Source organism: Pseudorca crassidens, chromosome 11 (assembly GCF_039906515.1).
Source record: "Pseudorca crassidens isolate mPseCra1 chromosome 11, mPseCra1.hap1, whole genome shotgun sequence".
Taxonomy (NCBI): domain Eukaryota; kingdom Metazoa; phylum Chordata; class Mammalia; order Artiodactyla; family Delphinidae; genus Pseudorca; species Pseudorca crassidens.
In genome coordinates, this window is record NC_090306.1 from 101,772,228 (window position 1) to 101,794,563 (window position 22,336).

Below are 22,336 nucleotides of genomic sequence, written 5' to 3' on the forward strand. Positions count from 1 at the left end.
GCCTCGCGACTCCCAGCCGCGCCCACCACCAGCAGCGACCGGCGAGCGGACGTCTCAAACGCTTACGGCCGCCGACACGTGACCAACGCGCGCTAAACCCTGCCGCCGGCACCCGTTGCCCTACAGGCCGGCGCGTGGAGTGCGCGCATGCGCGCGCGCATGCGTGAGAGGGGAGCGCTCCGGCGGCCGTTTTTTTAAAGCAGTTGGGCGCATGCGCTGCGTGACGCCCCGCTGCCGCCGTAGGAGGAGCTGCAAACCAAGGCTCCGGCGCACTTGCGTAGTAGCCAGACGCGGGCGTTTCTTTCCTCCCTTTTTTTCGAATTGGTCGTAAGGGGTAGATTCGAGTTAGAAAATGGCGGCGTGGGGCGTGTGGGCCGCCGTTCTCCCAACTGTCTCCTGCTGAACGGACGGCTCTCCCCCTCACTGCCCAACGCAGAGAGACGAGGTCCCCGAGGGACATGGTGTTTGAGTCTCAGGGCTTGCCGACCACCGAATCCTTCGAGGCTCTCAGAGCACCGGAAGCGACCGGGCGCCGCTTCAGACCCGAGCGCCGCGGCCGCGACCTCGTACCTGCTCGCCGCTACGCACCCGGGCTTCGCCGCACCCACAACCCAGCGAGGGCCGCGGCTGCCGCCGGCGAGGTGAGAGGCGGGCGGGCGGCGCGGTAGGGGCGGGGGCCGAGCGCGGAAGCCGGGGTGCGGGGCCCGGGTCTGGGAGGAGGAAGCCGGGATCCGGGTGCGGGACCCGGGCCTGGAATGGGGACCCTGGGAGGGAGGAGCTGGGTGCGGGCCCGACTTGGGTAAGGCCCGCCCGGGCGCAGGGCCCCTGCGGCCCTGGTGGAGGCAGGAGCCGGAGCGGGCAGGGACCGTCCTGGCGAGGCCCCCTCGGTTTATTTCCTAGCGGTTCCTCTCGGTACTCGTTTCTTTCTTTTAGCTCCTTCCACCACCTCCTTGGTCTGGCTTCACTTTCTTATTGCAGTCTCAGGCCACTGATCACCCGTTAGGCTGTCCAGTTAAGAAGCAGTGTTAGAGGGCTTCCCTGGTGGCGGTTGAGAGTCCGCCTGCCGATGCAGGGGACACGGGTTCGTGCCCCGGTCCGGGAGGATCCCACATGCCGTGGAGCGGCTGGGCCCGTGAGCCATGGCCACTGAGCCTGCGCGTCCGGAGCCTGTGCTCCGCAACGGGAGGGGCCACAGCAGTGAGAGGCCCGCGTACTGCAAAAAAAAAAAAAAAAAGAAGCAGTGTTAGAGATTTCGTTTTTCCTTAGCGTTTCAGCCTCCGGGGTCCGGCCCCATGTTCCCTTTTTCCTCCGGGCATCACACCGTCGAGTATGTTCAAATCTGTTTCCATCTTAAAACTGATGTGGACTGAAGTTAAACCCCAAGGGTGGGGCAGCACCAGGTGGTAGAGATCGCATACCTCACTATGTCGGGCACAAATAAAGTTTTCTCCAATTACCAAAAGTTTCAATTTGCTATCACAAGGTATGTTTCATACCTAGTAATCATTTCATAATTTGGTGCCTTTTAAACCACAAGCCCACATGTTTTTTAAGTTCTTCGTAATAGCACATAAGACTCTAGGTGCCAGACTTTGTGTTAAGTACTTTACAGGGATTTTTTTCCTTTTTCTCTTCTGGCATAAAAAGAAGATTATTTTCTGAAGTATCATGCTTTGAAATAAAATATGGATTTGGTGACGTATTTTTTAAAGCCAGACTCATAATTCAGGTTAATTCTTTTCCCACACTACAGCTTTTAAGTTAGGAGAAGTAGTATTTTGTAGCCCTTGCTTCTAACAAAACTTGTTCCTTTAATAATATTTATTGAGTCCTTCCTCTGTTCCAGGCACTGTTCTAAACTAAGCTTTTTGTGTATCTCATTTAAATTTCACAACACCTCCCTGTTCTACAAATGAAGAAACTGAGGCACAAAAATTAAATAAAATTTGCCCAAGGTCTCCAGCAACAAAATGGCAAAACTGTATTCTAGCATTTTATAGTATTTTCTCAAATACATCGTGCCGCAGATCTCTGATTCTGCAACAGCCGGACCGTCAGCCATTGGGGGGGGCGGGTGGGGGAGTGGATTTGAGGTACATGAGTGAGTGAAACAAAGATACCTGCCCCTCTGGTTAGTCATTGATGGGATAAATATGGTGGAACAAGAAGCAGCTACATTAATTTAGGTTGTTTCAGTATGCCAGTTGTCTCTTCAGTTGTGGGTATGAGTTAGGTGTTACAGTTTTACGCTTGTCACAGGTTTTGCAGTTTCACCTCCACCCCTTTTTGCCAGTTAATCTTAATACCTATTAAGTTATTAAGTTAATAGTTGATAGCAAAAAAATGCCTGTTTCAGATTCTCCCCTCTTCCGCCCTCTGGTGGAGGTGCTAGTTACTGAGTAGGAAAATGGCCCAAAAGAATCCATACAGAGACCTGGCCTCTGAACAGTTCAAGTTTAGTAAGGATTTATGTGGAAGGGTACCTTGTTTGTTTTCTGGATGACAAAGATTAATAGCAAAATTTGACCAAGTGTTTGGGAGGGAGGCATTAAAAAAGAGGATTTGCAGGTAATGAATGAAAATTACGTTAATTCTCATTTATGTTTTAGAATTTGGGACTTTAAAACCATTTATTCTGTAATCAGAAAGAAGCACTTGTAAAAGAAACATTGAGATTATTAGCAGAGTATTAAAAGCTGACAGGCCCTCTGTGATTACCTACCAGGGGGTCAGATTGTGGAGGACTTTGGAATGCCAGCATTTGAATTTTATTTTATAGATACTAACATGCAGTGGGTGATGTGTAAGTTTGTTCTTTTTTTTTTTTGGCTGTGCTGCTGGGTCTTCGTTTCTCTGCGACGGCTTTCTCTAGTTGCGGCAAGCGGGGGCCACTCTTCATCACGGTGCGCGGCCTCACTATTGTGGCCTCTCCTGTTGTGGAGCACGGGCTCCAGACGCTCAGGCTCAGTAGTTGTGGCTCACGGGCCTAGTTGCTCCGTGGCATGTGGGATCCTCCCAGACCAGGGCTCGAACCCGTGTCCCCTGTATTGGCAGGCAGACTCTCAACCACTGCGCCCCCTGGCAGGAGTTCTTTAGACCCAACCGAGTTGTCAGTTACTTGCCGCGCAGTCTTAATTTGGATGTTTGGTGGTCATCTGGGTGGATCTTTTCAAGTCCGAAGAGATAGAGCAATAGGAGAATGAGCAAGACTGAGGGGGAAAAGCCTTGGCCTCAGTGCGCTTCTTCACGGCCAGAGAACCGGTCTCTGACAGATCCTGCAGGCGACGTCAGCTGCCACTTAACGGGCTACTCGAATCTCCATGGCTCAGGATAAGGCCCAGCCTCCCTTCAGAGGGGAGCCATAGCCCAGTAGGCGGATCGAGATTATGGCCTTGGAGGCCCCGCACTGGGTGCCGGAAAAGATGCTGCAGCAAAGAGAGTGGGGTGCGAGAGGATGGTCGCATCCCAAGTCATGTCTGCGTCCCTGGGATGGCCGCCCAGTGTGGGTTCTTGGCTTTGTGCAGGCAAGAATTCAAGAGCAAGACACAGTAGAGTGAAAGAAGGTTTATTCAGGGAGAAACACACTCCATAGACAGAGTGTGGGCCATCTTGGAAGGCAAGAGGCCTGTTGTGTAAGTTTGTATCTTAATGACCAGGAGGTTCTAGAAACTTACTCTGGTGGGTTGTGGTGTTGAGGGCAAATGAGACTGGGGAAGGACTATAGGAAGGAAGCTAGGCTGGTTTTCAGGAATGCTGGCTAGTGTTCCAAACTAATCGATAAATTCCTGGGCAAGGTAAGTAGCAGAGGAAATGGAGTTTTTTGGTCCATTTAACTGGTAAGTTAGGGAACAATCCAGCACAACACTCACAGTGGAGCTCTCCATTGATTGTTTCTGTTTTTAATAGCAAAGGATTTATGATCTTAGGATCACAAAATAAATTGGAAATTTTAAGGGATGGATACAAGTACCCACCTTGAATAAGTGCTCGTAGAGATAATACTGTCAATCCCTGACTCTTATTCCTCCCCGTAACACCATGGTTTTTAAGGAGTTGAGCTGATGGCTTTTTTTTGTTTTATAAATTTATTTTATTTTTATTTTTAGCTGTGTTGGTCTTCGTTGCTGTGCGCAGGCTTTCTCTGGTTGCGGCGAGTGGGGGCTACTCTTCATTGCGGTGCCCGGGCTTCTCATTGTGGTGGCTTCTCTTGTTGTGGAGCACGGGCTCTAGGCGTGTGGGCTCAGTAGTTGTGGCTTGCGGGCTGTAGAGCGCAGGCTCAGTAGTTGTGGCTCACGGGCTGTAGAGCGCAGGCTCAGTAGTTGTGGCGCACAGGCTTAGTTGCTCCGCGGCATGTGGGATCTTCCCGGACCAGGGCTCGAACCCTTGTCTCCTGCATTGGCAGGTGGATTCTTAACCACTGCGCCACCAGGGAAGCCCTGATGGCTTATTTTTGAAGAGTTAAAAATTCTAGGAATGTTAACACATCCATATTAATCATTTTAAACTTTTAAATGATGTCCTAGCTTAGAAATATGCAATTTGGGGTAATTAAATGTTCAATCTTGGGAAATAGATTACTGTCAACTTGTTTGTAGCCTAAAAATGAATAGAGATCTTCCTCAACATATGTTGGGGTTTCGTCACAATAAACCCATGGTAAGATGAAAATACTGTAAGTCGAAAATGCATTTAATACACCTACCCTACCGAACATCATAGCTCAGCCTACCTTAAATGTACTCAGAACACTTACATTAGCCTACAGTTGGGTAAAATCATCTAACATAAAGACTGTTTTATAGTAGTGTTGAATATCTCGTAATTTATTGAGTAGTGTACTGAAAATGAAAAACAGAACGACTGTATGGGTACAGAATGGTTGTAAGTGTATCGATTGTGATGGCGTGGCCGGCTGACTGGAAGCTGTGGCTTGCTGCCGCTGGCCAGCATCACAAGAGAATATCATACCGCCTATTGTTAGCCTGAGAAAAGATCAAAATCTGAAAGAAGGTTTCTACTCAATGCGTATTGCTTTCACACCATTGTAAACTTGAAAACTTGCAAGGCGAACCATTGTAAGTCAGGGACCGTCTGTACTCATGTTGGGAAGGTAATTCCAATACCTTCTTCAAATTCTTAACTAAGGTTGTACTTTATCATCCTTAAGAGAATTTTAAATATTAAAAATGTCTTGCTGTAGCAAGACTCTGTGTAAGTATAAGTTGCCTGGAATAAGTTAAGTATTTGTTGGTTATTATTCAGTTCTTTAGATTTCTGATTTTTAAAAATCAGTGTTTCATTGTAATTTTTTCAAATGCAGTTGATTTAGTATATTGTTCACTGTGCCTTAGAGGACCTCACTGCCTCCCCCAGTAATCTTTATTGGATTCGTGACACTAGGAGCCCCACAGTGCTACAGAGTTCTCGTTAAAGCAGTGCCCACTGGTATCAGGAATGTTTTTATCTCATTTCATGCTAGAGTGAATTTTTAAAATTCTTTGTAAGAGTTAAATCATATTCTAGAAAAGTAAACTTATTACTTCTAATCTTTTTGCTTTTAGGTTCGAAAAAATGGCCAAAAGAATTGCCGAGAAGGAACTGACGGATAGGAATTGGGATCAAGAAGATGAAGCAGAAGAGGTAAGAAATAATTTCCCTAAGAATGATTTCCTTCTACTTCCAAATTTAAATTCATTTTGGGATTCCTCGTGAAGACTCTGGTAAAATTAAAAGGCCTTTTTAAGAACATCCAGAACTGGAAATAGTCTGGTTTCTTACGATCTGTACTTAGTCTAGAAATTGATGACATTTGGGTGTGCTTTTCCATTAGCAACTGTTCCCTAAATACTCTGCTCCTTTGTAGAAGCACCTTCCTCCTGAATTTCATGTAGCATTTCATTGGAGCATTCTAAACCCATGGTTTTAGCCCAGATTGAAGGGTGAGTGAACGATCTAGTCATAAACAGCCAGCACTAAGCACGTAAACTTAGTGCCAGCACTCAAACTTGAAAAGTGGTTCACCACCACTGTCTTAGTCTGCCATGCTCACAGTTTTAGATTTTAGAAGATTGAGGTCGCCTCCCTTACTGTAATGTAATGCTTCTTGGAGGCCCATTTTATTTCATATTCTTAAGACACTCCCCATCCCCCACCCCCCAACAATTGCGTTAATAGGAATAGAATTTAGATGGCCTAGTTTCTTTCCTAACAAAATAAAAATGGTCTTCCCTGAGGAAATCTTTTAATTTTTGTCTTACAAAGAATAGAACACAGCTGCATTTCTAAAGTGCCTCATCAGCAGTGTGATACTCCCAGGCCAGTTCACTAAGGAAATCTGCACGAAGTTAGCCTTTCCAGTTAGTAGACGTGTGCTAGGTTACAAAATAGGCGTATATTTTCAAGAGTTTGCAAAAGTGTTTCCAAGATAATTCTTAGGCTGCTGTTCTCCTTTTTTCTCAATCTGTTTCCTAATATTAATATTTTTTCCCTTACAAATATGTGTACTGGTATGTTTGGGGAAACCAAAATCACAAGTATGGGCTTTTAAAAGAGCTTTTAACAATTCTGACTGACTTGGTACTTTTTAAGCGAGTCTTTGGTAACTTTAGTTCTTTCCAGGTTTTAGGCACAGTTACATTCTGGGCCTACCATATAATGATTTGTTTTGACATTAAAATACTTCAGGAATGAAAAAACTTCCATTTGGACGGATTCTAATGAAATGAGTGTGGAAGGACATTACATTTAATTTGGGTCAGGTGTAGCCACATGGTCCCTTCTGTGGGTGTAGAGATCTCTTTAAGTTTAGCATTATCTGAAATAAGTACAGATGAGAACTTTTTACAGAAAATATTTTATGCCATTCCTCCAGGGTAAAAAGAAGGGTTGAAGTAAAGCGAAAGGTTTTCAGCAGGTTTCCAACAGGTTACTTAGAGTCCCAGTCTCAGTGGTGTTCTGGATCATGGACAAATGGGCGAAGCTCTTCTTTAAAATAATATGTATTATGAACATAAAATTTATGTTTAAAAACCATAGCTGTAAGAGATTAGATTTGGGCATCTGGGTAATGTCTTTGACTATGTTTGACATATTCGAAGAATTGATCATGAACAGCTTTGCGCCAAAGTTTTGACGATCTTGGTCTTCTTAGAACTTTGATGTATGCGCTCTTGTCTCTGAATTGTGATAAAGTCTGGATTTGTAGTTTCTGGAAGGTTTCTGATTCACCTGACTAGCATTGGAATTCACAAGATACTAGACGTAAACTTTAACGTGCCCTCTCCATAATTTGTGTTACTTAAAAAGCAGAAGAAGGCTTCCCTGGTGGCGCAGTGGTTGAGAGTCCGCCTGCCGATGCAGGGGACACGAGTTCGTGCCCCGGTCCGGGAAGATCCCACATGCCGCGGAGTGGCTGGGCCCGTGAGCCATGGCCGCTGAGCCTGTGCATCCCGGAGCCTGTGCTCCGCAACGGGAGAGGCCACAGCACTGAGAGGCCCGCGTACCGGAAAAAAAAAACCAAACCAAAATAAAAAGAAACCAGAAGATATTGATCAGTTTGTCTGGTCTAGCTTTTTTGTTCAGCATTTTATCTCCTTTTTGGCCTTATCTTGTTGCTGATTAATTTGTACACTCCTGCAGGTGGGAACATTCTCGGTGGCCAGTGAGGAAGTCTTGAAGAATAGAGCCATAAAGAAAGCAAAGCGGAGGAATGTTGGATTTGAAGTGAGTGTTTTCTTACAGCTTCTGGTATTAAATGCTAACTTCATTTCTGAGCTGCAGAGTGTTTCCACCTCTGGGAGCAGTCAGATGAATAAATGCTTTTATTTTAATTACTGTCTTTTATGTAATCTATCAAGAATGTCTTTTTTTTAATACATATAATGATTTTTCATTGTTAAGTTCATTATTACAAGATATTGAGTATAATTCCCTGTGTTGTACAGCAATTCCTTGGTTGGTTATCTATTTAATATATAGTAGTGTTGTATATATGTTAATCCCAAACTCGTAATTTATCCCTCCCCCCACCTTTCCCCTTTGGTAACCGTAAGTTTGTTTTCTAAGTCTGTGAGTCATATTTCTGTTTTGTAGGGAAGTTCATTTGTATCATTGTTTTAGATTCCATATATAAGCGATATCATATTTGTCTTTCTCTGTTTGGCTTACTTCACTTACTATGATATTCTCTAGGTCCATCCATGTTGCTGCAAATGGTATTATTTCATTCTTTTTTATGGCTGAGTAACATTCCATTGTGTATACATATACCACATCTTTATCCAGTCATCTGTCAGTGGACATTAGGGTTGCTTCCCTGTCTTGACTCTTGTAAATAGTGCTGCAGTGAACATTAGGGTACAAGTATCTTTTCAAATTATATCAATAGTTTTGTCCGGATATGTGCCGAGGAGTGGGATTGTATGGTAGTTTTTAGTTTTTTTAAGTAACCTCCATACTGTTCGCCATAGTGGCTGCACAAATTTACATTCCCGCCAGCAGTGTAGGAGGGTTCCTTTTTCTCCACATTCTCCAGCATTTATTACTTGTAGACTTTTTGATGGTGGCCATTCTGACTGGCGTGAGGTGATACCTCATTGTATTGATAGTTTTGATTTGCATTTGTCTAATAATTAGCGATGTTGAACATTTTTTTATGTGCCTGTTGGCCATCTGTATGTCTTCTTTGGGGAAATGTCTGTTTAGATCTTATGCCCATTTTTTTATTGGGTTGTTAATAAATGCTTTTTTAAATGCCTAGTGCACCAAGAATTTGTGAAAATCCTTGGTGTAGACCATGGAAGATAGAAAAAGATAATAAATATAAGATCTGGGACTTCCCTGGTGGCACAGTGGTTAAGAATCCACCTGCCAGTGCAGGAGACACGGGTTCCAGCCCTGGTCCGGGAAGATCCCACATGCCACAGAGCAGCTAAGCCCATGCACCACAACTACCAAGCCTGCGCTCCAGAGCACGCGAGCCACAACCACTGAGCCCATGTGCCACAACTACTGAAGCCCACATGCCTAGAGCCCGTGCTCCACAACAAGAGAAGCCCGCGCACCGCAGCAGAGTAGCCCCCGCTCACCACAACTAAAGGAAGCCCACGCACAGCAACAAAGACCCAACTCAGCCAAAAATAAATAAAATAAAATAAATAAATTTATATTAAAGAAGAAAAAATAAATAAATAAGTAAGTAAATAAATAAGAGATCTGTACCTTAAAGGGAACTTATCCAATTGCAGAAATAAGATACAGATGTAGACAAATTTGAGTTGAGTGACAGTATGAAGAGGGAAAAGAGTATAGCAGTAGGAAACAGGGGAAGTGGGTGTTGGAAGTAAGAAAGGAAAATGCAGGATATTCTCAGAGTGTTGTCTGCTCCCTAGGCTCGAGCTGTGGGTAGGCTGATACCTTTGAGAATAATAGAAGCGTCGCCCATTTTGTGTTTCCTTCTAGTGTAATATGGTATATTAAAATGTTTCATTCCTGTGTTCCGAAGGATAAAAGATGAGTTATAACTCGTGAACTGAAATCATGTGGTCAGTATTCAGCCATCACTCCTTGTTTAATAACTCTTCCCCAGTACAGTCCTCATCCCTCAAATAAATTCCAGACACGTGAGTGCTGTCCTGGTGACCTGGACATCTGTTGTCAGGCAGGAGAGGCTGGTTTGAACATCTTGGGTGGCATCCTCGGAATAAACCTACGGAGCTGCATGTTCTGTGGTGGCTCTGCTCAGTTTTTCTTTATTCCGAGCTCTTTTCTGGCCTGATGTCATTCTCGAGACTGGCGACTGGCTGCATGGAGGTGTTGAGCCAACTTACATTTGGTGGCTCTTTCATGAAGAAGATACCGGGGGGGGGGACAGCTTCATTAGGGAGGAGGTGATCGATTTTGTTTTAGAAATGTATTTCGGGACTTCCCTGGCAGTCTGGTGGTTAAGACTCCGCCTCTCAATTCAGGGGGTGCAGGTTCGAGCCCTGGTCGGGGAACTAAGATCCCACACGCCTCCAGGTGTGGCCAAAAAAATAAATAAATTGCACATCTCTTTTTTTTTTAACTTTTTAGTTTATATTGGGGTATAGCAAATTAACAATATTGTGACAGTTTCAGGTGCACAGCAAAGCGACTCACCCCATATCCATGTATCCATTCTCCCCCAAACTCTCCTGCCATCTGGGCTGCCATGCACATCTCTTAAAAAAAAAAGAAAAATGTATTTCAAGGGCCTGTGGTACATCCAAGTGGAGTTCTCTAGGAGACCACTAGGTGTACTGATTGGCCACTCAGAACAGGAAGTGGCGTAAGAGGTGGGTGCAGCTCTGAGAAATTTCCCCATCAAGGAGGTTGAAGCCAGGGGAAATGAGAAGAGGTCTAAGAGTGCAAACTCATGATGAAGAACGAGATGCCTAGGGGAGACAGGCTCAAGGAGGGACGGGCCAGCTGTGGACAAGTGACAGTGAAGAGGCAGAAACAGTGCAGACCACAGCCCAGGGGCAGAGAGCAGCGTTAGAATTTCATAAGGCATGCCAAACATTTCCAGAGCATCTTGGGTTAGAGATGGGAGAGAGCTACCAACAGCAGGATAGGTCTGCGAGAAAGACCTTGCTAAAGAAAGCAGAGAAAACCTTGGGAATAAAATGTTGCCTCTGGGGCTTCCCTGGTGGCGCAGTGGTTGAGAGTCCGCCTGCCGATGCAGGGGACGCGGGATCGTGCCCCGGTCCGGGAAGATCCCACATGCCGCGGAGCGGCTGGGCCCGTGAGCCATGGCCACTGAGCCTGCGCGTCTGGAGCCTGTGCTCCGCAACGGGAGAGGCCACAACAGTGAGAGGCCCGCCTACCGCAAAAAAAAAATGTTGCCTCTGGATTTCTCAACTAACGGAAAATCTAGAATTGGGACTCAGTCAACTTTGCAAGTTTCTGTGTACTGAAAGCAGGCTGAAAGCAACAAAAGTTCTTAGGAAATTATAAGTAGTGGGTAAAGTACTTTTAGTTAACCTCACTTGATGTTTCTACAACTTCCTTAGGCAAAGGGTCTTTGAGTAGTATATGAAAAATCTTTCATTTGGGGTTTAGTTGTGTTGAGAATGTGTTTTTAGTTACAGTTCTGTGCCTCGGTGGTGAGTCCATCAATTTATTTGAATTAGTCTTTTTAACCTTTTATATCCTAAATATATTTTAAAAAATTATTTCACTGTAAATTACATGTATTCTTCCTGTTTTAGGAAGGCAGCTTCGGGCTGCAAAGCTGTCACGAGTAAAATCCATGTTCTGTGTCTGCTTGTGCTGGTAGTTTCCTTTAATGCTGGTTGCATAAGGATTCTGGGTACTGTTTAGCCAAGATAATACTGTCGTTCACTTGCTTATTTGGAGACAAAAAAGTAGAGTTATCTAACGTGTGCTCTTCCTTTATATTTCAGTCTGATGGTGGAGGGGCCTTTAAAGACTTCAAAGGTTTGGTCATACCTTCTGGAGGAGGAGGGTTTTCTGGGTTTGGTAATGGCGCTGAAGGGAAGCCTTTGGAAGGACTGTCAAACGGAAACAGCATCACTAGTGCCCCTCCCTTCTCCAGTGCAAGGACAGCGACCGAGACCAAGGCCACCTTTGGTGAGTAGGTTCTTCTCCCCCGAGTCACATCTGTGTAAAGATGATCTATGAAAAATAACTTTCAAAGATGTTTTTCTTGTACTTTTTCTGGGTCCTGAGGCTGTATGAGCAAAAACAGGGTAATGGTGAAAGGGATGGAAATTAGGGAGCTTTTGGCTCTTTACAGAGTAACTGAGTAGAGCACAGGCCAAAATAGACGTGGGTTCTGTTCTCAGTTCTGCCAGTTACCAGCTCTGTGTGACCTCGGTGAAGTTCCTTAACCTTTGAGCCTCCAAATCTTCAACTGCGAAATGAGAATGACCTCAGAATCAACCTAAGGGTCAAAGGAGAAAAAGAAGCTCTTAGCAGACCCTCTGTAAAGGCCTCCCATCCCACCCCCTCATTCATTATAAATGTACCAAGAATTTCCTGTGTGCCACATACCTTACTGTTCCCAGTCTAGATTTATTTTGCCCAGGACATGTTGATTGCCTAATCCTGTTTTGAGGGGATTGGTCAAGAAGTCTTGGGATTAACAACAGAGAATGGGATCATGGGTTAAAATCTTTGGTTCTTAGAAATGATCCTGACTCATTGGATCATACTTAGCTAGTTATTCTAAGAGTATATACTGTTTCATTTAAATTAGGCAGAATGTTTAGTGTGATTAAGATAAGTACTTTCTATTAAGATTTTAACTGCATTAATATATGTTCCTCCTTACAACCTTGGGGATTAAGTTTTGTACTAACATAGTATTTTGACGGTTTTAGGTAAAAAAAGCCATCCTTTTGAAGGAAGAGATTATTTTAAAATTATAGCGGTTTAATGCAAGCATGTAAAAAATAGATATATTCATATATATAATGTTTGACTTGATTTTTGTAATAACTAGTTTCCAAATACTATATGTGCACATACTTCTTGAACTGTCACAAAAATGGGATACAGTAAAAGCACAAAATACGAAGACAGAGTGGTGTGAAAATCAAGATGACTTAACTAAATCAGCTTCTGAATAAATTCTTAAAACTGTAATTTCCTGTAGGGTCTGTTGCTGTAAATGGCCCTACCTCCTTGGTCGATAAAAAGATTTCAAATCCCAAAACCAATGGCGACAGTCAGCAGCCTGCCTCCTCTGGCCTTACCTCCAGTGCCGCCCGCCACAGGAATGCCTATCATAAGCAGTTGGCGGCCTTAAACTGCTCTGTTCGGGATTGGATTGTGAAGCACGTGAACACGAACCCGCTCTGTGATCTGACACCTATCTTTAAAGACTATGAGAAATATTTAGCAAGCATCGAACAGCAACATGGGAACAGTGGCAGCAGTAATTCTGAAGGTGAAACCAACAAAGTATCAGTTGAAACACAGCCTCCTTCCCTGTTTGGTTCAACAGAATTACAGCAAGAGTCAACATTTTTGTTTCACGGCAACAAAACTGAGGATACATCTGAAAAGAAGGTGGAGGCTGTGTCTGAAAAGAACAAGGACCCGTCACTAGGAGCAACAAGTGCCTCATTTAATTTCGGCAAGAAAATTGATAGTTCTGTTTTGGGCTCCTTAAACTCTGGCTCCTTGACTGGATTTTCATTTTCTTCTGGAAACTCCAGTTTATTTGGCAAAGATATTACCCAGAGTAAACCAGTTTCTTCACCATTTTCCACTAAAACGTTGGAGAGCCGAGCAGAAGGTGGCGGCAGCGACTGCAAAGGTAAACACAGAGTCAGCCCTGGAAGTCTTCTAGGTTTGTGGGAGTTCTGTATTTGGTGGGAAAAGTGTAGCCTTGTGCACGAGGTGGATCTGGATTCGCGTCACAACTCCATCATTTCCCCGACGTGAGTGTGATCCCGGACAGAGTTGATAAACTCCTTTGAGTCTGTCTCCTTATTCATGAAATGGAGTAAGACCAATTTGGTAGGGTTATTTTAAGGATTAAGAGTATGAAAATAAAAATAATATAAAAACACCTGGCACAGTGACTTTGAAAATTATCAAATACTTGGCTTTCCATTAAAAAAATTGTATTTTATTGAAAAATTCATGATGGACGTTCACTGAATTGTTTGTTTTTAAGAGATTTGCTTATAAATAAATTCACACGGCAAAACCATACTCTACTCTAAAAAAGGTAGACTTCATAGCTGTGGGGGAACAAATTGACAGTGTTTTCCCAAGATGTGTCTGGATTGCAGCCACCTTTCTAGAAGTTTCTGTGGTGTGTCATGTTAGTGCCCCAAACCAGGCCTTAATCCCAGCCCCTCCACTCCCTATGTGGTTCTTAGCTCCCTGAAAAGAGGGGTTGTATCATAATCCCTCTTCACCACATGGTGGTTGTGAACAAACCGTGTGTATGTAGGCTCTTACTTATAAGCAGTTAAAAGTACGTCTCTCAGGCATCGGCATATTGATCCTCGAGAAGGAAAACTGCAGTTGCCAGTGGGCCGTTAAATACTATGTTTTCCTACCTGGAGGGAAACTCTCCTTATGTTGCCTTGCCCTCCTCACCTGTATCCTCAGGTAAGGGCCCTCCAGGGCAAAGCATAGAATAAAGAAGTCCCCTCTTCTCTGCCCTAAATACGACAGAGGGAGAGTCTGTCATAGTCACAGGGGCTCTGCCGCTTGTGGAAGGGATGTCGAGTTTGAATTAAGCCTCCGTCTCAGCAGGATGCCCCTCCACAAAGCACTTACTCCTTATCTTGCGGTTAACACATCTTACGCACAGGAAGACTTGGAGAGCTTGTTAAAATAACAGATGCCTGGGGCTTCCCTGGTGGCGCAGTGGTTGAGAGTCCGCCTGCCGATGCAGGGGACGCGGGTTCGTGCCCCGGTCGGGGAAGATCCCACATGCCGCGGAGCGGCTGGGCCCGTGAGCCATGGCCGCTGAGCCTGCGCGTCCGGAGCCTGTGCTCCGCAACGGGAGAGGCCACAACAGTGAGAGGCCCACGTTCCAAAAAAAAAGATGCCCGGGCCCCACGCTGGAGGGGCTAACTCAGGAGTGCCTTCTTAAAATCGAAATGAGCTTGTGACCTGAATTGTTTGAGCAGCGGAACTGTTTTTCTTAGTCGCTAGTCAGTTTTATGCAGTTGCCTTCTCTTTAAGGGGATTGTAATTTGTGTCCAGCAGCGACTTAGCTCTCCCCTGAGGTTGAGGCACTGGAGTGAAGGGAAGTGCTGTTGGACTCAGCCCGGGAGGGTGCCCGTGGTACCAGCATGTCCAGGGGCGTGGTGGCCCAGACAGAGCTTAAGTTGCTTACAGTTGGCTTTGGACTAATTGCTCTGACAACTTGTCCTGTAAAGTTGTTATTTTCTCCATTGTCTTTGGTCATTGCTCTCATTGGTTATTCCTTGGCGTGATGCAGCTACAGTCACAGGAGCATTCGGGGATGAAAGTGTTGGAAGCCCATCTGAGATTTTTATTTCCCAGTGGGTAATCTGAGTATATGAGAGTGTTGACTGACTGTTTTCCTGTGTGAGTTTGCCTGTTCACTGAATACAAGCACAGACACTTGGATTCAAAGGCTTTCTGCAGAAATCCAGTGAGTGCCTCCTTATCCCCGCCCCCACACGATTAGATTGTGTTTCAGTTTCTGTATCAGCTTACATGGAATTTGTAGGTTGGGGGGGTAGGTAACGAACTTCTTTTGTCACATTTTCAAGCTCTTGATTTGACTCTTACTGAGTTAGTGTTGTTTTTATAAAAGGTGGAGACGAAGAAGAGAGTGATGAGCCCCCCAAAGTAGTAGTTACTGAAGTAAAAGAAGAAGATGCTTTTTACTCCAAAAAGTAAGTAACGGTCACGGGAATTCCACTTTTCAAAGACGTGGAAGGAGGCTTCTGGCTGGAGAGCGCAGGTGACATTGTCCCTGCAGCACTTACTGGGCGTCCCATCCTGGGCCAGGCTGTGCCCGTTCTTTGAATTGGAACAAGGAAGAATTCTTAGCCTGTTTATTTAAAAATAACCGACTCTAAAAATTTCCTGCTGGGCGTATCCTACTCTTTTCTGTTAGTTTAGCTCTCTTCTGCTTTTCAGGTGCTTTAGAGACAGTCTTTTCTTTTTGATCTTCCTGCCCCAGTCTCATCTCATCATTCTCTCCCTTTTTCTCCTTTCTTCTCTTCCCCTCCTCCTTCCCCTACAAAGACAGTCACCTGGTCACTGATTTGAGGTTTGGTTTTACTTCTGCTCTTAAATTAGGTGGCATCTCGGATTCCTTCCTAGAGACACATTAACCTTCGTGGATTTTCTCACAGCCAAGAAGTTCTCCACAGCAGCCACTCCTTCCCGTTAAGGATGTGTAAATACTTATCTTTCCCTCAGTCATGAGAGCTGGTTTGGGCTTTTTGTTTTTTGTTTGTCTAATGAGAGCTGCTGATTTCAGTAGAAGGCTGAAGAGAAATTTTGAATTCTCTCTCAATGAAATTCGTGCTTTTTAACAAAGATATTTACTGAAAAACATTTGTGCCCTTTTAGAAGCTTCCCTGGATGTGTTTTTCTAATACAAACATTGCAGACTTAAGTCAGCAATTTTCATAGTGTGAATCACCAAATCCTGTGGGATTCCCAAATGTTGTTTATTTTTGAGAACTTTTAAAAGAAACCAGCAATTCCTTTTGCCTGTTTAAAGATTTAATTACACAGATGAGGTAAAAGAATGACCCTGACTTGAGATTTTTTTCCTTTTTTTTTTTTTTTTTTTTTTTTGTCTACACCGCACGGCTTGTGGGATCTTAGTTCCCCGACCAGGGATTGAACCCGGGCCCCAGCAGTGAAAGCGCCGTGTCCTAACCACTGGACCGCCAGGGGATTCCCAAGGGTTTTTTTCTAATCAGAGTAAATCAAAGGAACAGGCAGTAGTTTTGATTTGTTTATTAATAACCTAAGGAGATGTGTGACAGGAGGCTGGGGAAACATTTGACAGCATTATTTTAGGCCTTGCTTAGGCATGTTTTCCAGACTTATTTCAACATCTTGGGAGATCAAAAATTGAAGGAGTCCTGAAGAGAATTCAAAAATAAGAAGTAGGAAAGGGGGGTGGTGTTTGTGTGGCAGAGTGTGTGTTCTCTATTTGTTCCTCTTCTTTAAGGACCAGGTCAGTTCTTTTGAGCTCAGGGCCGAAGAAGCACGTCAGGGAGGTGTGGGATGCTTGGCTGTGATTTTGACTGACTTTTGAGAAAAGATGGTTTCAGAAGCGTTGTTAAAGAGTTGTATAGGACCCACTGTATAATAGAAAAAAATATGGAGGGACTCCAGCCTGTCTCACCAGATTCTCTTACCTGCCTGTGTCCAGACCTGATCTGGGTCAGTAGAAGGCTCTTCCTAAGCTTCCTCTGCTGTCATTTAATAACAGACTTCCACACAAGTGTGAACAGGGGCTGTTAGAAAACTGTGACTGTCGTGACCTGTCACTGAGTGTCTGATCATACCTATTTTTCTCTGTAGGTGTAAACTATTTTACAAGAAAGACAATGAATTTAAAGAGAAGGGTGTAGGCACTCTACATTTAAAACCTACGGCTAATCAGAAGACACAGCTCTTAGTGCGGGCAGACACCAATTTAGGTGGGTATCTTTCTTTTCAGGTGGTACAAAATAATCATAATCACATAGTATGTAAAAGCCCTTTGCTGATTTAGTCGAGATTTTCAGGTATATTAATGTGTTCTTTGGAACGGAATAGAGTTTGCTCAGGCCAAATTCGTCCTGTACTTACCGATTATAGATGTAGTCGAGTGCCAGGGCAGTGGTGTATAAGAAAACCTGGATGTACTGCAAGCTGTTGCCAAGAAATGGCTGAGATGGTCTGCATTTCCCTTTGTGCTATAGGCATGTGACTAAGAAGCTACGGTAAATCGGATGGTTCAGTAAACACACAAGGGAAATCAACTGTTTAAAGGAATCCTTTCTATGTACCAAATATTCATTAACTCGTTGCTGTCCACCCTTTACCCCATCCTCCAGCTTTACCCTTAAAACAGTCCTCTGAAAGGAAGAGGTAGTGGCTGGGCTCAGGGCGGGTCTAAGGGGAAGTGGTCGGTGGTGGCAGACTACACCAGACTGTGTCCTGGAAAGAAACTTGTGTGAGTCTTCTTTCCTGTGGACTTGACCAATTTGTGATGCTATCATAGCAACATCACTCTCACCCTGTGAGCGGTGCTGGCCTCCGACAGAGCCGTTTTTCTGCTGACCGTTCTCTGTTCGAATGACATAGTGAAGCCTCCACGTCATGCTGGCGTGTTTTTTCTGCAGTGCAAGAAAGCACGGTGTGTTCTAAAGCGCTGCTGGTTTAGGGCTGCTGCCATGATTGTGGGAGACTTGGGGCAGGTGTGCAGAAGGTGGGTCTTCTCGGGGAGGCCCCGTCCACTTCCTGCCAGAGGCCCACGGTCCTCTCTCGGGGACACCGTGCTGGCATCGGGCAGGGAACTGTGGCCGTCCTTAGGACATCCCTGTGGCTCCATTAAGTATAAGTTGCTCCGGTGTTTCCTGTTTAGCCTGTTAGAGCTGTAGTTTCACGGAACTATAGTTTATATATTTTGATGCGTCTTTCCCTGTGTTTAAATGCAGGCAACATACTGCTCAACGTTCTCATTCCGCCCAATATGCCGTGTACTCGCACAGGGAAGAACAATGTGCTTATTGTCTGCGTTCCAAACCCACCCATCGATGAGAAAAACGCCACCACCCCAGTTACCATGTTAATTCGGGTAAAAACAAGCGAGGATGCAGATGAGCTGCACAGAATTTTACAGGAGAAAAAGGATGCCTGAACACACTTCGGCTGAGGAGTTGTTGCCAAGTTGCTGCTTCCCCACCGCCCCCTAAACTTAGTTTTCTTGTCTTCCTACTTTGACATTCTAGGGCTTATAGATAACTTAAAAGTTTTGTGAGGAAGATTAATATGGCCAATAAAACCTTTAAAGTTAAGTGTCAAGAAACTGTATTCTCCCTTCTTAAGAACTGTCTAATGTGTGAAATACATTTGAAAGGAAATTTTTGGAAGATTTTTAATGTTCATTTATTAAACTAACCACAGGTGATTTCTTAATGGACTGAAATCAGGGTATCGATTAGATTTCCCAAAGGCTTTTCCGATCCAGGGGTTTGGGGTCAGCTGCCGCCACCGGCGCGGCTTCTCACGGCGGTGTGTCCAGAAGGGAGCTTGCCTGTAGCGGTCTTCTTTCTGGCGGGCTTGGCTGATGTGTGTCCACGTGAACCGTGCTGCCGTGCTGTGGCGGAGATGTTTCTTTGCTTTATTGTGTTATTTTACAGCTGAAATGTGAGCACTGAATGTTTGCCTTCAGCTTTTTCCGTGTGGACGCTGGCCTCTAACCCCATCGGCTGCTTTACTGTGATTCTGGAACTGCTGTTTCATTTTAAACGGAAATGAGTAGCTTGTTCTTTGGTCTTGTAGGTTTATTCATGAGGTGCTCTTACTTCTGTTTCCCCCTGGAGACAAATGGGATGGGGGGGATTGCCAGGAATGAGATTTAAAAGCACAAATTTGTAGTTTGTAGACCCTTATAGAAAAGAAAGGGTTAAAGCATACAACAAAAGGAAGAGAATATGCTCTTGGTTATTTGTCCTATGGTGAACCCTATGGATCTAAAACCTAAACTTATTAAATCATAGGGGTTTTATTACACAGGAGCCGTGTGAACTAACCAGGAAACATGCAATAAGGAAAAGGAAGAGAAAACTGTGTGTAAATGTTGCCTTTAACTTTTAGACAGCAGTGTATTCTGCATTTGATACTGAAATTTCCATTTACTTTTTAAAAAGTAAGATACTCAGTATGTCCATTTGGAAGGGAGCCATGGGTACACACATGAATACCCACTTCTCCATAGCTGTCAGGTAACTAACACTAGGGTTCTTTGAAGACTCTGGTCATATGAACTAGAGGTAAAGTTCTAAATGTCCACTTTCATTCATTCCTCATGAATCCTTAATGCTGGTACCAGATGATCCTGTTGAAAGGCTCAGGGTCCGTGCCCGAGGGCTCACATGCGTATATTCTGATCTTCAGCACGTGATGTCTCTGACTTTAAAAAAAGTCAAAATCAGTGTAGATAGTACAGCTGCTTTTATTTAAAAAGAAAAAAAGCTTTAACTTTTAGAGGTACAGGAGGCGGGGAATCCATTTTGCGATGTGTCACTCTTAAGCACCTGAGGTCAGGTAGTCGCGCCAGTGCCTCGACACCTGCTCTGCAGCTCGCTGCCCAGTGTGCGACCTCGTCCGGACACTCACAGAGGGAGGCGCTCGCTGTCTTGGGCGGGGGTGGCGTCACCCCGGGTGTGGCGTGAGGTTGGGGGGAGGGGCGGTCACCTCGCTCTTTCTTTTTACAACTGGGAGTATTCATGAGGAGTTTAGTCAGCTGGTGGTGGATGCTGTTAAAGTAACCCTGGCCCTGCCCTGTTGACCTTAGGGTTATCCAGCTGCTAACGGGCTGAGGAAATAAGGGGGACAGACCTCAGCAGGTCACAGCTTAGCTGCGCGTGCTCCTGGGTCCCACCAGAAAGTAAGGCTCACACACCTCGTCGGGGACCCTTCAGTGCATCCTTCCGCTTGGTTTTGCATGCGATGCGGAATGTTCACCAAAAATGGCATGAAAGTCATGATTGGATTAACTCTTCGCACCCCCATCCACCCCCCCACCCCTGGGTAAAAATAGTTTGTCTTTTTAAATTGCTGGATATGTGTGGCTTTCTTTTTCCTAACATTCCCAGCAAGTTCTTGCTAAGACTGTACTGTTACAGTGAAGATTACAGGGGGAAATGTGATGTGCCCACCGTAAGTCAAAATGTGATATTTTCTTAAAATCACTCTTACTCTTTAGGAACTTGCCAGTCTCCACTTTAATTATGTATTAGTGTAAAAGAGCCTAATACGCGTATGTGGATTTCGCTGTAAACTCTAAGTCCCGGTATTGTTACTGGGGGAGGGGCTCCTTGGCCCCTGGAGGGCTTGCCTTTTCATCCCCTGTGTAACACCTCAGTTCTGCCCTGTGGGTTTAGATTTATTTTTAGCAAATTATTAGCAATTAGGCTTTAAAATGTTTAATGTGGACTAAAATTTTTGTCTTTAGTTTGAGAATCTAGAAAGAGTGTCATAAGTGTGGCCTAAAGGGTGTATATATCTTTAATTCTAAATCAGATTGTGTTATCTCTTGACAAACACTGAGTATCCCAGTGGCCTTTTTGTTTTTAAACCGCTGTTCGTTCATCTCCTTCTGAGCATTCCCATTAAGCAAAACATTGAATGTTACGTTGTGTGTAAACGTCTGCATTGTTAGAATTACAGGCTAAAACGCGTGTCCAGTTTTTAAAGTTTAGATTGTGTTTTCCATGGAAGGACAGGTCTGTTTATGGACTGATTTTCCTTAAAAGGATTATTGTTTTACAGTTTCAATTCTAAATTGTATTTTTGATATGCTGCATGCCAAAAAATATCTACCTGTTCTGGGGTAGAGCAAAAAAAGTAACATTCTACCTTACTGTTAAGAGTTCAGAACCAGTTTCACTGAGACAGCTCTTTTGGTTTAGTTTTAAAGGTAAACAAGTTGCTTGTTTTGAGCATTTGTCAGATACCCTTATACTTCAGAACAGTCCAAATGTAGGCGCAGTGCATTTGAAGGCTTTGCAGATTTCCAGACTAAAGGGCTTTACTCCCAAACCCCTAGGATCCATTCTCGTTCTGGAAGTGAGGGCTTTTCAGTAGAAACGGATTTGTCCAGCTGGTGACGGTGAGGAGCACGTCAAAACCTTTCTTCGCACTCGGTGTTCTGAGCACAAGGCCTCTGTGTGTCGGTGGCGGGTGGCAGTGATGGTCCAGGCTGAGGCCTCTCTGTTTGATGCGGACACAGCTATGGCAGAGGCAGGAAACTTCTCAGCAATCACATGGATAAACTGTTTGCTTTCTATTTTAAATCGGAAATCGTTCTCTAAAATACTTGAATCGTTGGACAATGTAATCTCAGTTTGTATTAGTTTTTGAATGATCCCATTGAGGAAGTGTATCAATCCATGAAATGTGAATAAATGGAAAGTAAACAGAATCACAGTGTTTGACACTCTCTGTGTTCCTCTGTGCTGCACCTGGCCTTAGTACGAGGCAAGAGGCAAGCCAGCCGGCGGGGGAAGCACCATGCAGAAGCGGTGCCTAGAAGAGGTGAGGAGAGACCCGGACCCTTTTATCATCAGCCCCCTTGTGCCAGATGAGACCAATTCCAGGCCATTCAGGAATTTGTCGGATTCACGTTTTTACAAACTAGAATGGGAATAACAGATCTTACGTTGGATAATGTGCAAAGCATTGCACTAGGGGCTTTGTATATATTCTCTTGTTCAGTGCTTGCAGCAAACCTTCCAGACAGGGGCTCCTGGGTGGGCTTTCCAAAGAAACTGGAGTTGAGGCAGGCGAGGTTTCTCCCACAAGTGGAGTTGGGATCTGTGTCCAGGAGGACATTTAAAAACTAAGGATCAAAATGAAGGAAGAAATGTATTTTAAGTTTATGTTACTTTAAGTTTTTGGTGATTTAGAAAATCACTCTTAAGGCATTAACAGATTACATTGTAATATACCTTTGAAAGTTTTAGAATAAGGTTCATATCTTTAAAACGTTTCTGAGTTATTCAGCACTCAGCTGGTTTTTAAGAGGTGTCTCCTGGTAAAGAAAATATTATAAAGACTGAGTTACCCATCAAAATATTTTTCTTGAACTGACAACATCTGACGGAAACTGCTGAAGACA

At 44.4% G+C, this 22,336-nt stretch overlaps 1 protein-coding gene across 1 annotated transcript; it reads left to right on the plus strand.

The window, feature by feature from the left end:
• The first annotated feature begins 239 nt into the window (after nt 1-239).
• NUP50 (nucleoporin 50) lies at nt 240-21,640 on the plus strand. The gene is made up of 8 exons (XM_067698360.1): nt 240-641; nt 5,562-5,640; nt 7,639-7,722; nt 11,424-11,610; nt 12,638-13,303; nt 15,293-15,374; nt 17,029-17,147; nt 18,150-21,640. The coding sequence occupies exons 2-8, from the start codon at nt 5,572-5,574 to the stop codon at nt 18,350-18,352; spliced, it is 1,410 nt and encodes a 469-aa protein (XP_067554461.1). The 5' UTR covers nt 240-641; nt 5,562-5,571; the 3' UTR covers nt 18,353-21,640.
• The last annotated feature ends 696 nt before the right edge of the window (nt 21,641-22,336 follow it).